This window comes from Ornithodoros turicata, chromosome 9, assembly GCF_037126465.1.
Source record: "Ornithodoros turicata isolate Travis chromosome 9, ASM3712646v1, whole genome shotgun sequence".
Taxonomy (NCBI): Eukaryota; Metazoa; Arthropoda; class Arachnida; order Ixodida; family Argasidae; genus Ornithodoros; species Ornithodoros turicata.
This window is the reverse complement of record NC_088209.1, coordinates 12,495,239-12,507,678: the sequence shown is the minus strand read 5'-3', so window position 1 is coordinate 12,507,678 and position 12,440 is coordinate 12,495,239. Positions and strand designations below refer to the sequence as shown.

At 48.5% G+C, this 12,440-nt stretch overlaps 2 protein-coding genes across 2 annotated transcripts; both read left to right on the top strand.

The window, feature by feature from the left end:
• Nucleotides 1–8,170: 8,170 nt before the first annotated feature.
• On the top strand, nt 8,171–8,653 carry LOC135369399 (uncharacterized protein K02A2.6-like). Its single transcript, XM_064602991.1, has one exon. It carries the CDS (start codon nt 8,171–8,173, stop codon nt 8,651–8,653), a length of 483 nt encoding a protein of 160 aa, XP_064459061.1.
• Nucleotides 8,654–9,053: 400 nt separating this feature from the next.
• LOC135369398 (uncharacterized) lies at nt 9,054–9,626 on the top strand. Its single transcript, XM_064602990.1, has one exon. The coding sequence runs from the start codon at nt 9,054–9,056 to the stop codon at nt 9,624–9,626; it is 573 nt and encodes a 190-aa protein (XP_064459060.1).
• Nucleotides 9,627–12,440: the final 2,814 nt, after the last annotated feature.

Sequence of the window (12,440 nt, the reverse complement as noted above, 5' to 3'; positions counted from 1 at the left end):
AAGCTGGACTTCTTTTTCGTTGGTCTGTCCGCCGCTAAGATGCGGTCGAGCCCCTGCCTTGATCTTGTCCTGAGACATTCCTTGACGTGCTTGCAACCATTCCAGACGTGCTTGCAACCATTCCAGACGGTGGATTGAAAGGCTTCCTCCAGGATGCCAAAAGGTTCAGGGGAAGACATGACGCGCACGCGTGTGTACCCTTTGTGTGAAGAAAAAGAAGAGGCTGAGTCTTGCAGAGAAATTCATCTGTTTTGTTTACATATCATCCTCTAGATCCGAATTGCGTTCCTTATACAGATTATCCAGACTAAAGCTGGACTTCTTTTTCGTTGGTCTATCCACCGCTAAGATTCGGTCGAGCCCCTGCCTTGATCTTGTCCTGACACATTCCTTGACGTGCTTGCAAGCATTTCAGATGGTGGATTGAAAGGCTTCCACCAAGATGCCGAAAAGGTTCAGGGGAAGACATGACGCGCACGCGTGTGTACCCTTTGTGTAAAGAAAAAGAAGAGGCTGAGTCTTGCAGAGAAATGCATCTGTTTTGTTTACACATCATCCTCTAGATCCAGACTGCGTTCCCTATACAGATTATCCAGACTAAAGCTGGACTTCTTTTTCGTCTGTCTATCCGCCACTAAGATGTGGTCGAGCCCCTGCCTTGATCTTGTCCTGACACATTCCTTGACGTGCTTGCAACCATTCCAGACCGTCGATTGAAAGGCTTCCTCCAGGATGCCGAAAAGGTTCAGGGGAAGACATGATGCGCACGCATATGTACACTTTGTGTGATGAAAAAGAATAGACTAAGTCTTGCAGAGAAATGCATCTGTTTTGTTTACACATCATCCTCTAGGTCCAGATAGCGTTCTCTATACAGATTATCCAGACTAAGGCTGGACTTCTTTTTCGTCTGTCTCGCCGCTAAGATGCGGTCGAGCCTCTGCCTTCATCTTGTCCTGACACATTTCTTGACGTGCTTGCAACCATTCGAGACGGTGGATTGAAAGGCTTCCTCCAGGATGCCGAAAATTTTATATGACGCGCACGCAAGTGTACACTTTGTGTGAAGAAAAAGAAGAGACTAAGTCTTGCAGAGAAATGCATCTGTTTTGTTTACACATCATCCTCTTGATCCAGATAGCGTTCCCTATACAGATTATCCAGACTAAAGCTGGACTTCCTTTTCGTCTGTCTCGCCGCTAAGATGCGGTCGAGCCTCTCCCTTCATCTTGTCCTGACACATTTCTTGACGTGCTTGCAACCATTCCAGACGGTGGATTGAAAGGCTTCCTCCAGGATGCCGAAAAGGTTCAGGGGAAGACATGACACGCACGCATGTGTACACTTTGTGTGAAGAAAAAGAAGAGACCGAGTCTTGCAGAGAAATGCATCTATTTTGTTTACACATCATCCTCTTGATCCAAATAGCGTTCCCTATACAGATTATCCAGACTAAAGCTGGACTTCCTTTTCGTCTGTCTCGCCGCTAAGATGCGGTCGAGCCTCTCCCTTCATCTTGTCCTGACACATTTCTTGACGTGCTTGCAACCATTCCAGACGGTGGATTGAAAGGCTTCCTCCAGGATGCCGAAAAGGTTCAGGGGAAGACATGACACGCACGCATGTGTACACTTTGTGTGAAGAAAAAGAAGAGGCCGAGTCTTGCAGAGAAATGCATCTGTTTTGTTTACACATCATCCTGTAGATCCAGACGGTGGATTGAGAAAGGAAAGGCCGTAGACAGGCTTCCACCAGGATGCCGCGAATAAATTTGCAAAGTTCTTCGGTTTTGTCTCTTCCCACTTACGAGAAACGTAGGAGAATAAGCCACACATGACATTTTTCATCTTTTGGTCAGAATGATGAGTTGAGCGCAGTGCGCACCCACTTAATTAAGTGCTTTCAAATAAAAACGTGTGAAGAAACAAGAGTAAAACCGAAACTAAGAAGCAGCGCGGCGCGGCGCACATACGCGTGACGGATACCCGGCGACGGTGGATGCTCGTGGCAGTTCTCTGCTGTGGTGTGGAGCAGTCGTGCGGTCTGGCACTCTGTGGCCGCAGTGGATACCTGTGGGAAACGTTAAGTGTCGCAGCGACGATTATGATTGTGAGTGGCTAGGCAGTGTGTGTTTGCCACCGGTTTTCGTAGTGATGTGCGGTTACGCCTTTTCCCCGATGACAAGCGGTGTTTGTATGCTGTTTATGTAGTCTTTGCTTCGTGCATGTTTATTGCGATTAGGCATGAGCGCCCCCGGTATTTCTACTTGTTCTGGTTTACATGCTTTGCATTGCGATTAGGCCTAAGCGCTCTTCTTCAGCCTTTTCCCTGATGAACACTGTTTTGTATGTGCTGTCGCATGGTTAGATTTGTCTAGCAGTGTCTTGTTGCAATTTTTACCCGCCGGTTGTAGTTTGCTGTTTTTTCTGTGTTCCATACAAACCGCCATGAGCTCGAACACTGTGATTACGCCTAAGTGTCCAGATGCCTAGCTCTGTGCTCGTCTTAAGGCTTTTCTCTGATGAGCAGTGTTTTGTATTTGCTATCGCATGTTTGGACTTGTTTAGCAGTGTCTTTCTGATTGCATTTTTTACCTGTCGCTAGTATTCTGTCGTTCTTTCTGTCTTCCACGCAATCCGACATGAGGGGATGGTGGCGCCACCTGGTGTGATACCTTGCAACTAGGTTGTCCCCTGTCGTCGATGTCTGCAACCAGCAGTTGCCGGCAACGAGAAAATAGCGCTCGTTGATTAGTCGCCCGTTCCAGAGCGATTGTTTTTCTAGCTGGCATTGCTGAATTTAAAATAAATTGTTTCTCTCCACTCTATTTCTATATGCTTTTTTCTTTTTTACTACCAGGACTATTCGGAAACATGAAGAGCACCCTGGACACTTGTTAGATGCTCCCCAATTATTATAATGACTCACTGGATGATCCTAATTACTTTAGGGAGTCTAATTAGCTCTAATTGCTAATTTAATGGTGTCCAGATGCTTCGTGTGTTTCTATATACTCGTGGTCAGTACCTACTACTGATGTGTTAACTGCAAACTGATATGTTAACTGCAAGTGCAAATCTGTGCCTGTACTTGCGCGAACCAGAATTCCGGGAGTTTGATCTGGATAGCAGAGATGTCAGCAGGTGCTTGTTGAATTAGCCATATTGTTTTAGAGTTGACAGAAAGAGAAGGGGAAACCAGGTCACCAATATGTCGTTGCGTCACAAGTAAAGGCATGTAGAACACAGAAGCAGTTGCATGTGCTTAAAAACAATCTATTCACTTCTTTCTGTGGACGTCCGAAACCGATCCCAAGGTCCAAATCCGGAAATCTATATCCGTCGGATATCACTGGGAGCTTCATACATGGACGTCCTAAGATCTGTATCTATAGGATGTCCGGTCGTGGCTGTTTCAAGAATTGCCCGAGTTAGATCCCTGTCAGGATGTTACACGGATCATTTATTGCGGGAGAGAGAGAAACGGGGGGCGATGTAGCGCTGCAAGGTTTGACTTTCGATGTACCAGCTGAATGTCTCTAACCAAAACCAGTAAGAAACACAGACGTTGTCTTGATAGCAAGTGAATACAATGAGCAATTTCTCACTGCGTTGTTGTATGCGTGCGTAATCGAATTAAGATTAAATCGATTAAGATAATTAAAGACAACTCACCCATCATTTTCATTCAGAGGGGAAAAGGTATCTGGAATATGGGGATGCTCGCGAAACAAGCAGTATATAGTATCTGTTTTCTCTTTGGAAGGAAATGGCACTGCCTTTCGAAGTGAGCTTCTGGGTGGTCCCAGAGTGGTCCGTCGTGGCTTTTATATATCGTTTTTGCTCATTAAAACGCTTCGTTCGTTCTCCGTCATGGCATGTATGAGAAACAGAAGAGCAACAGAAATCAAAAGGTGCAGAGGTGGGGATTAAAACAAAATGGCAGGCAGAAAAATGGTGATTTCTACGAAAACTGAGTTTAAATGTCTTCTCGTCTACGGATGCTTGTATATTCACACAACGTGTGCATGTACATAAGTAAGCCCGTGCAATGTCCAGACATCTCCGTCTAACATCCTGTGAAGACAAACGACGGATATATGTGGGAAGTCTGAATTGTGGCTACTCGGAGATGTGGGGGACGTCTGTCGGAAAAATATCTGCATCCCAGGGAGATCCGAATTTCCGTGAAAGGTTATCCACAGGAACACCCTGGGGGGAGGCCTGCTGACCTGTATTTACAGCTTTTCAGCCGCAGGGCGCTGCAAGGGAAAGAAGGAAGCGAGGGGAAGGGAAGAGAAAACGGGAGCGCAGTGTTTTTTGAGAAGGAGACGGGAGAAAGTAAAGATAAAGAAAAACTTTGTGCATCGGCACTGCGACCGCACTTGGCGAGTCGCAGCAGCGGAAAAGCCACGCGGCCTCAACTTTGGTTTCCTCCCACCACCGGTCGGCACAGCGGGCTTGGATGTGCCTTAACAGCATTACGAATTTGCACATCGCCCAGTAGCGCGGCACTAAGCCTCCAACAGCCCAACTCGGAACGAAGGCCTGTAAACCCTGTGATTGAAAGACGTGTGCCTTCATGATCAGACAAATCTCCTGACGGAAGAACATCACAAGTACCGATGCAATCAGCAAGACAAGGGGAACCACAGACGACTATGTGACGTCATGTGTTTTCAGTAGTGCATTTGACATCCCCAGCAACCACCAGGTTTGAAAAACTCAAGTATTCAACCTCAGTGCGTCAATGAGAGTCACTCACTCTCAAGTACCCTGAAGAAATCTGTGCGCTCCCCCGCGACGCACAGGGGCATACTAACTATTCGCATGTGTACTCGATAGATCTAAGTCAACCGTAACTACGCAGGCATCACAATCTCTGTCAAACCATTTTACCACGCCGTGGGAAGATGGAGATAACAGAATACTATAGCTCCCAACCTATGTGGTGAGCCACGACTAGAGAAGGCACGTACGTTATGATTTGCCTCCAAATCCCGAACAGCTTTTGTTCGAAGAAAGCGAGTCTCCTGTAGCAAGAAAATATCATAGAATGCACAGAAGCCCATTGTAACACAGCAAACTGCTTTGTACTATGGGAGAAACCCCTACAGTTGAACGTCCCAGTGTAAATAGCCATCGCTAGTATGAGCAATAACAAATCCATCGCATATCTACTCTTGCTGAATCCTCTCGGGGGCAACCACAGCAGCTGGAGCCTCTGATTCAATATCAACGTCAGAGCGAGCTTCATCCTCATTCTTGCTTGACAGGGACACATCACTCGGGAACGAGAGATCATTACCTTCCCTTAGCAGCTGCATCGCTGCTTTCGACAACATCACAACTGGCTGTCATGGCGATCGTGACCATCTTCACGGGAGTTACTTGGCAACAGCACGGAAGCCAGAACACGCATCTCAGACACTACCTCGGGAGTGAGCTAATCTACACCTCTATGAGCACCCTGAACGGGCTCCGCCTCCCTAGCTGAAGCTACATCAGGCGAAACCTGACCAATAGGCACAGCTTTGTCACAGGCGGACCCGCCCGTGACTGGTAGTTCACCCTCAGGTTTCCTTGCGCGAGAAGAACCCTGATCAGTGGTCACCGAGCCATTCGGAACGGCTACCACACATGATGCCCAGGTCATCACGGAGCAGGAAGTGTGCGGATAGTCCCCACCGCAAACGTGCGTGTTACTTCATTATGCCAGTGAAGAAGCATACGATATTTTTAATACGCTCTCCAACACCGAGTCAGACGATGACACTGCTGTTGCTTGTCTGAAGCAACACTTTGCCCCAAAGAAGAATGTTGTGTACGAATGCCAAGTGTTCCGCCTTGCATGGCAAAACCCAGGAGAAACACTGGACCAGCTCCACGTCAGACTCTGAAAGCTCAGTACAACGTGTGAATTCACAGACGTAGACAAGGAGCTCCTCTGTTAGGTTATTGAGGGCACCACATCGCAGAGACTACGTCGCACAGCACTACGAGAGACTGACGTCACGCTCGATAAACTTTTAGTGACTGGCCGCAACCTTGAGAATGCTGAAGTCCAAGCCTCCAGCACAGAGAATCCAGCACAGACTCACTCAGTGCAGAAGATAGAAACCAAGAAAGGAACACACAGGACTCGTCCAAAGAATAAAGGACGAGACCAAAGAAAAACTGAAAGGTGTACAGCATGTGGAGGGAGCTGGCCCCACCCGAATGGCAAAATGACATGTCCATTATGGGGGGTGACATGCCTCAAGTGTCACAAGAGAAACCACTTCGCTAAGTGGTGCCGAAGCACAACAGAGGGCACAGCAGCGATACGGTCTCTCACTACGTCATCGAACCCTCAGTGCTCTCTCCGACAAGCAAGTTCGGAGGAGCATGTGTTCCACGTACAGGGTGTCACAAACTCCGAGTAATCACAGTAATAGTGAACAAAACGCCCGTGGACATTTTCTTGAACACTGGGTCACTGGGTAACGTCGTAGGAGAGCAGACCTGGAGATAGCACTTCCAAGAAACGCTGGAAGAAACAAGCACACGATTGGTTCTGTATGGACATGTGGCAGACAGTGGATGACGACGACAACGCGCCTCGGCTGCCGCGCGCTACTGCGCCTGGCAGCAAGTTCTATCGGCACCGTCTTAGCGTGAGGTCATGTCCATCTGCCCGCTGGGACATTCCATCATCACTGGTCGGGACGCGTGTAGAGGGATTCCACCTCCTGTACATTTGGTGACCCGAACAACCAACACCATGTTTGGCGTAATTTGACAATTCACCATCTTAAATTTTTCGGCAAACCAGCAGCGAACCACCTTCTAGCAGGCAAGTCGCACCGGGACCATTGTTCCACCGGGGACTCGCAGGGAGACCACAGTAAGCTGAGTTTCCGGCCTCCACCTGCTTCACGATGGTCCTCCCCAGCACTTCTCTGGCGACAAACAGAATCCACGCTTACGTACCGGTCGCGGTACTGTCACCCACTCAGCAACGCACTCGCACAGCAACAATCAGCTCTCAGCAACGATCACTCAATGCACTTACTCAGCAACAAGCAATGCAGCAACGATCACTCAATGCCACACAACGATCGCTCAACGCCACACAAAGCACTCGGCGCCGCCCAACACAATCAGCAACCACTCAAGCATCCAAGCAGTCAAGCACTCAGCATCCACATCTCATCACTGGAACCTGCCTGGATCGCAGCGCTCTTGTTCCCGCCATCCCACTGCTGCTGCATCAACAACCACAATCACAAGCCGTGTGTCCAGTGATCCACCATCCACGAGTTGTCCTCATTCTCCTCGTGGTATCGACGCGGACCTCAACCGCATGCACCTCTCCGCGTCTCAGGGGGGAGTGATGTGGCGCCCCGTGGACGACGACGACGCACCTCTGCTGCCGCACGCTACTGCGCTTGGCAGCCAGTTCTACCGACACCGTCCTAGCGTGAGGTCATGTCCATCTGCCCGCTGGGACATTCCATTATCTCCTGTCAGGACACACATAGATGGGCGCCAGCTCCTCTACAGATTGAAGCAAGAAATCCCTGTCATGGGAACATTCACAGCGACATTCAAGACTCAAGGAAAGTCTGTACGAGCATCAATATTCATAGTAAAAGGGCCACAAGCATCATTGCTGAGTTACCAAACAGCCTCGGAGCTCAACCTCATCAACATCGTACAGTCGCTGGGCCAGGAAACATCGGTAGATGCTAGAAGAGAGTTTCTGAAGTTGTTAGAAGGACTTGGAAAACTAAAGAATTTTCAAGTTAAGTTGGCAATATCAAGTGACGTCAAGCCGGTCGCACAACGACATCTCAGAACTCCCTTCAGAATGAGGAAAGCATTGGAGGCTGAGCTGACACGCTTAAAAGACATGGACATCATTGAGCGCGTCACAGGGCCTACCCCTTGGGTCTCTCCGTTCGTTGTGGTTCCCGAACCACACACAGAAGGAGCGCTAAGAATGTGTATTGATATGCGAGAAGCTAACAGGGCTATTGCTCGAGAGAGGCACGTGATCAGGGCCGGTGCTAGGGCTGTGCGGGGCCTGAGGCAAAGGCACATCGAGGGGCCTGTTTCACACGATTAAGTGCATACCTGGTATTTAAACAAAAAGTAATCCCTGGTTGAGGGCTTCGTGCGCGGGGCCTATGCAAGCCGGGGGCCTAAGGCGGTCGCCTTACTCGACCCCCATATCGCCGGCCCTGCACGTGATGCACACGGTTGAAGACATTATCAATACACTGAATGGCGCAGCATTCTCGAAGTTGGACCTGAACGAAGGATATCAGCTAGAACTAGAGGAGTCGTCACTGAGAATAAAGACTTTCTCTACCCACTGCAGTCTAAGAAGATACAAGAGGCTCTTGTTTGTAGTCAATGCAGCAGCTGAGATATTTCAGAACAGCATCAGCCAAGTTATACCGGATGAAGACAGAATCATCCACATCAGTGATGATATTCTGGTATCCGGTCGATCTATAGAAGAGCATGATCGAAGGTTGCGTTTGGTCCTAAAGAACCTTGAAGAAGCAGGACTCACGCTAAACTTGAAAAAATGCGTGTTAGGCTCTCGGAGTGTGAAATTCTTCGGCCATGTCTTTTCTGCCCAGGGAGTCACCATTGACCCGTGATAAGTGAGAGTAGTCGCAGAGATGACTTCTCCAAGAAATGCAGCTGAAGTAAAGAGCTTACTGGTGATGGTGAACTGTTGCAGTCAGTTTATCCCCCAGTTAGCAGAAATTGTTGAGCCCCTGGGGGACTTCCACACATGGATGTTGAGTTCTCATGGAATGAAGAGCAAGAAAATGCTCTAGAAAGGCTCCGACAAGAGATATCTCACGCTACGACACTGGCGTACTTCGATGACAGAAAGAATATGTACGTCATCACAGACGCTGGACCAGAGGGCTGGCATTCTAGTCCAGGACACCAAGGACAAAAGGGATCACAGCATCTGGGCGTACCACAGCAGACCGCTGACGCCAACAGAAAAGAGGTATCTGCAAATTGACAAAGAAATGCTCGAAAGAAATGTCGATGGTCGAACGTTTTCATGTCTACTTGGTGGGACGAAGATTCATAGTCAAAACCAACCATCTACCTCTGGTGTCAATACTCAAGAATCCAAGCGCCAAGCTATCAGCAGGGCTGGAACGCCTTAGCCTCAGGCTACAACAGTATGTCTTTGACGTAGAACATATCCCAGGTAAAACGAACCTGGCAGATACTTGTCGAGACATTCACCTTCAACGAAAGAGGGGAGCCCCTCGAAGGAAGCTGTTGCCGCCGAACAGTATGACTGTAGTCATAGTATGTACCGAAGGCTATGACGTTGAAAAGGCGTACAAAGATGATGAACAAATGGACTTTCTGATGCTGATTGCAGCCCTCCGAACACGTGACAAGAAGGTTTGCAGACATCTGTGGAAGCACAGAAAGTTAAAGCCTTTCAACCAGATAAAAGAAGAACTAACAGTAGCAGAGAGCAACTTGGTCCTGCGAGGACCACGCTTGGTAGTTCCCGAAAAGGCGCAGATGGAGGTTGCACAGTTAGCCCATCGGGGACTGTGCCCAGGGCATGGTGAAGACCAAGAAGCTAATTAGAGAGAAGGTGTGGTTTCCTGGGATCAATAAGATTGTGGAAGCTGTGGTCAGAAGCTGTTACTCTGTACTTACATCACTATGCCTTTCGTAGTCTACAGACGGGATGGGCTGGCTGGCTGTATTTCCTTCCATTGAAGGACTTGTTGTTTGCCTAAGAATATGTTTCACGCAAGAATTTGTGTTTTATGAGGTATTCAATGCTGAATTCCCTGTAAATCTGAAAAGTTAGTGTTAATAACAACCATGCAAAAACAACTATTTAATAATCATATTCTGTAATATTATTTTGCACATCGTATTTATTTCTGATAACTGTTTATTGTTTAACACATTTATTGTTCAACCAGGTTTCCAATACTATACAATATCTTGGAATGCTGACAGGAGGAACAGGAACCAACTTAAGCGCGAATATCAGCGTTCATCTTGGGCCACATGAAGCAGGATCCAATAAGGCGCTGTGTGCCTCGTACTCCTGGATGCGAGAATCCGTGGTGAAGGTAAGAAACCGCTCGACGGTAAGGCTGAGGGCACGGAGTAAGAAGACTAGGAGATGACACTGCCCATAGAAGCAAGCGCCGGCGCGCGACCAGAGAGTGTCACGTTGGGGGAGAGAAAAAAGGCAGTTGCTGACTTTACGCGACAGATGGCACGGCAGCACTGTCTTCCATTTTGCGCTTTTACATGGAAGGCTATGGGGAAAGCAATGCTTTTCGCGAGTCGTACAGCAGCCCCTACGGACGAAGACAAACTGATGAACGTGAATGATGTTTGTCTTGTCAATAAAGGTCGCGCTTGTTAACTACATAGCGCTTCCTGTTTAGCGAAACCAAAGGAAAACAATTTCATTCTCTTGCCTCTCGGTTCTATTGAGCAGACGACAGGAGCACGATGATCGAGTAAGCGTTTCATCTTCTTCTTTTCTAGTGTTTAATTTACGTGCTTTCACGTGTTTTTGTCACGCCGCCAGACAAGGGACAGTATCACGTGACCGCATGGTTCGGAAATTATGCGTCCTCGTGCAACAGATGGCACTGTGGGCCGGGCCGCGGAGCGCGCGCTCCTCGTACAATCTCTGGTCGCGGGAGAGAGTGAAGTGTCATCTCCTAGTCTTCTTACTCCGTGGCTGAGGGACATAGGGCCTGGGAGGAACTGTGGTTGTGTCACAGCAAATGCGGAGGTCTGAGCCGGAAAACGGGAGAGTCTTCAAGATGAAGGGAGGTGGGCGATCGGCGTAAGGCTTCAAGGTCGGGATCGCTGAGCTGAGCACGCGCTAGAGCTTCAGGAGAGAGGGGTTCGACTGCAGCAATGCGACTAAGGGCGTCGGCAGGGCAGTTCGCCGATGTGGAGACATGCTCAACGCGAGTAGTGAATTCTGCTAGGAAAGCTAAATGCCGAATCTCTCGAGGGGAGTACTTGCTGCTGGCCGAGCGAAAAGCGTATGTTAAGGGCTTGTGATCGGTGAGTATGGTGAATTCTCTGCCGTCCAAAAAGTAGCGGAAATGTTTCACGGAGAGGTACGCAGCAGTGTAGATGAGCGAACCATGGTGTTGAGCGGCCGGGCGTTGCGATGAGTTACCGGCAGTAGATCGACGTCGACGCTTAGCGATTCTTCAGAAGAACGGTGCACCGGACCTTCAGTGATGGCTTCGAATGCGGTCTTGCGGAAATTTGGGATGGTACTAGGCCGAATTGCGCCGAACATGATGTTCGTTGTTGGTGTCACCAAATGTAGAGGAGGTGGTCTTCCTCCACATGGGTCCTGACCGGCGATGATGGAATGTCCCAGCGGGCAGATGGTCGTAGACTCACGCTAGGACTGTGCCGGTTGAACTGGCTGGCAGGCGCAGTGGCACGCACCAGCGGAGCCCGACACATCACTGCGCCTGCCAGCCAGTTCTACCGGCACCACCCTAGCGTGAGGCCACGACCATCTGCTCGCTGGGACATTCCATCACCGCCTGGTCAGGACTCATGTAGAGGGACACCACCTCCTCTACACTTTCAATTCCTCGGAATGAAAAGGTATGGTCAATTCCCACTCCTGGAATAGCTTAGCAACCCTGCTCCATTCTTTAATTCCACCTATAAAAGAATTAGGACCCGTAACTGTACTAGCTAGCCCAGCAGTGCTATTGAGGAGATTGACATTACCCAGCACGGAAAAAGCACAAAGACAAGGTTATTTCGCCCTCCTCCTTTCCTCCTCCTCCTCTTCATTGGCATCATCATTACAGGAGTTTTCCACTAATGTAACTGGTGCAAGTGATGTGGGGTTGTGGGCCTCACACTAGTGAAGCCAAAATCTTCATTTTATTTTTTCTTAAAACCAAACCAAACCATCGCCTTTGACCATGTGGCACCATTACATTCCAATGCGTAACTCATCCGGTGATGACTTAACTAATTCTCAGTGTGCTGAGGCATTCAATAATGCTTTTGTAAGCTCCTTCTCTAGCTCCACTGTATTTTCTTATCCCCCCCTGCTACCTACCAATTACATTCCTATGGACCCAATTGTATTTGACTGTCGTGGTGTTGAAAGTATTATTGACTCTCTGAAGATCTCATCCAGTTGTGGTACTGACTTCATAACATCTAAATTTTTAAAGAATACGTCATGTTATTCATCGCTTATTCTGTCAATAATTTTCAAGCAGTCTCTTGAACAAGGATTGTTGCCTAACGACTGGAAAGTTGGGAAGGTAGTTCCCCTTCATAAGCACGGTGATAAAAGCTCTCCACTTAACTACCGTCCCATCTCATTAACTAGCATTCCTTGCAAGGTTATGGAGCATATCATATGTACACATT

Bases quoted from the DNA above. Each gene is read 5' to 3' on its own strand.
- LOC135369399 (XM_064602991.1), top strand. From the start codon at position 8,171: ATGCAAGCCGGGGGCCTAAGGCGGTCGCCTTACTCGACCCCCATATCG.
- LOC135369398 (XM_064602990.1), top strand. From the start codon at position 9,054: ATGTCGATGGTCGAACGTTTTCATGTCTACTTGGTGGGACGAAGATTC.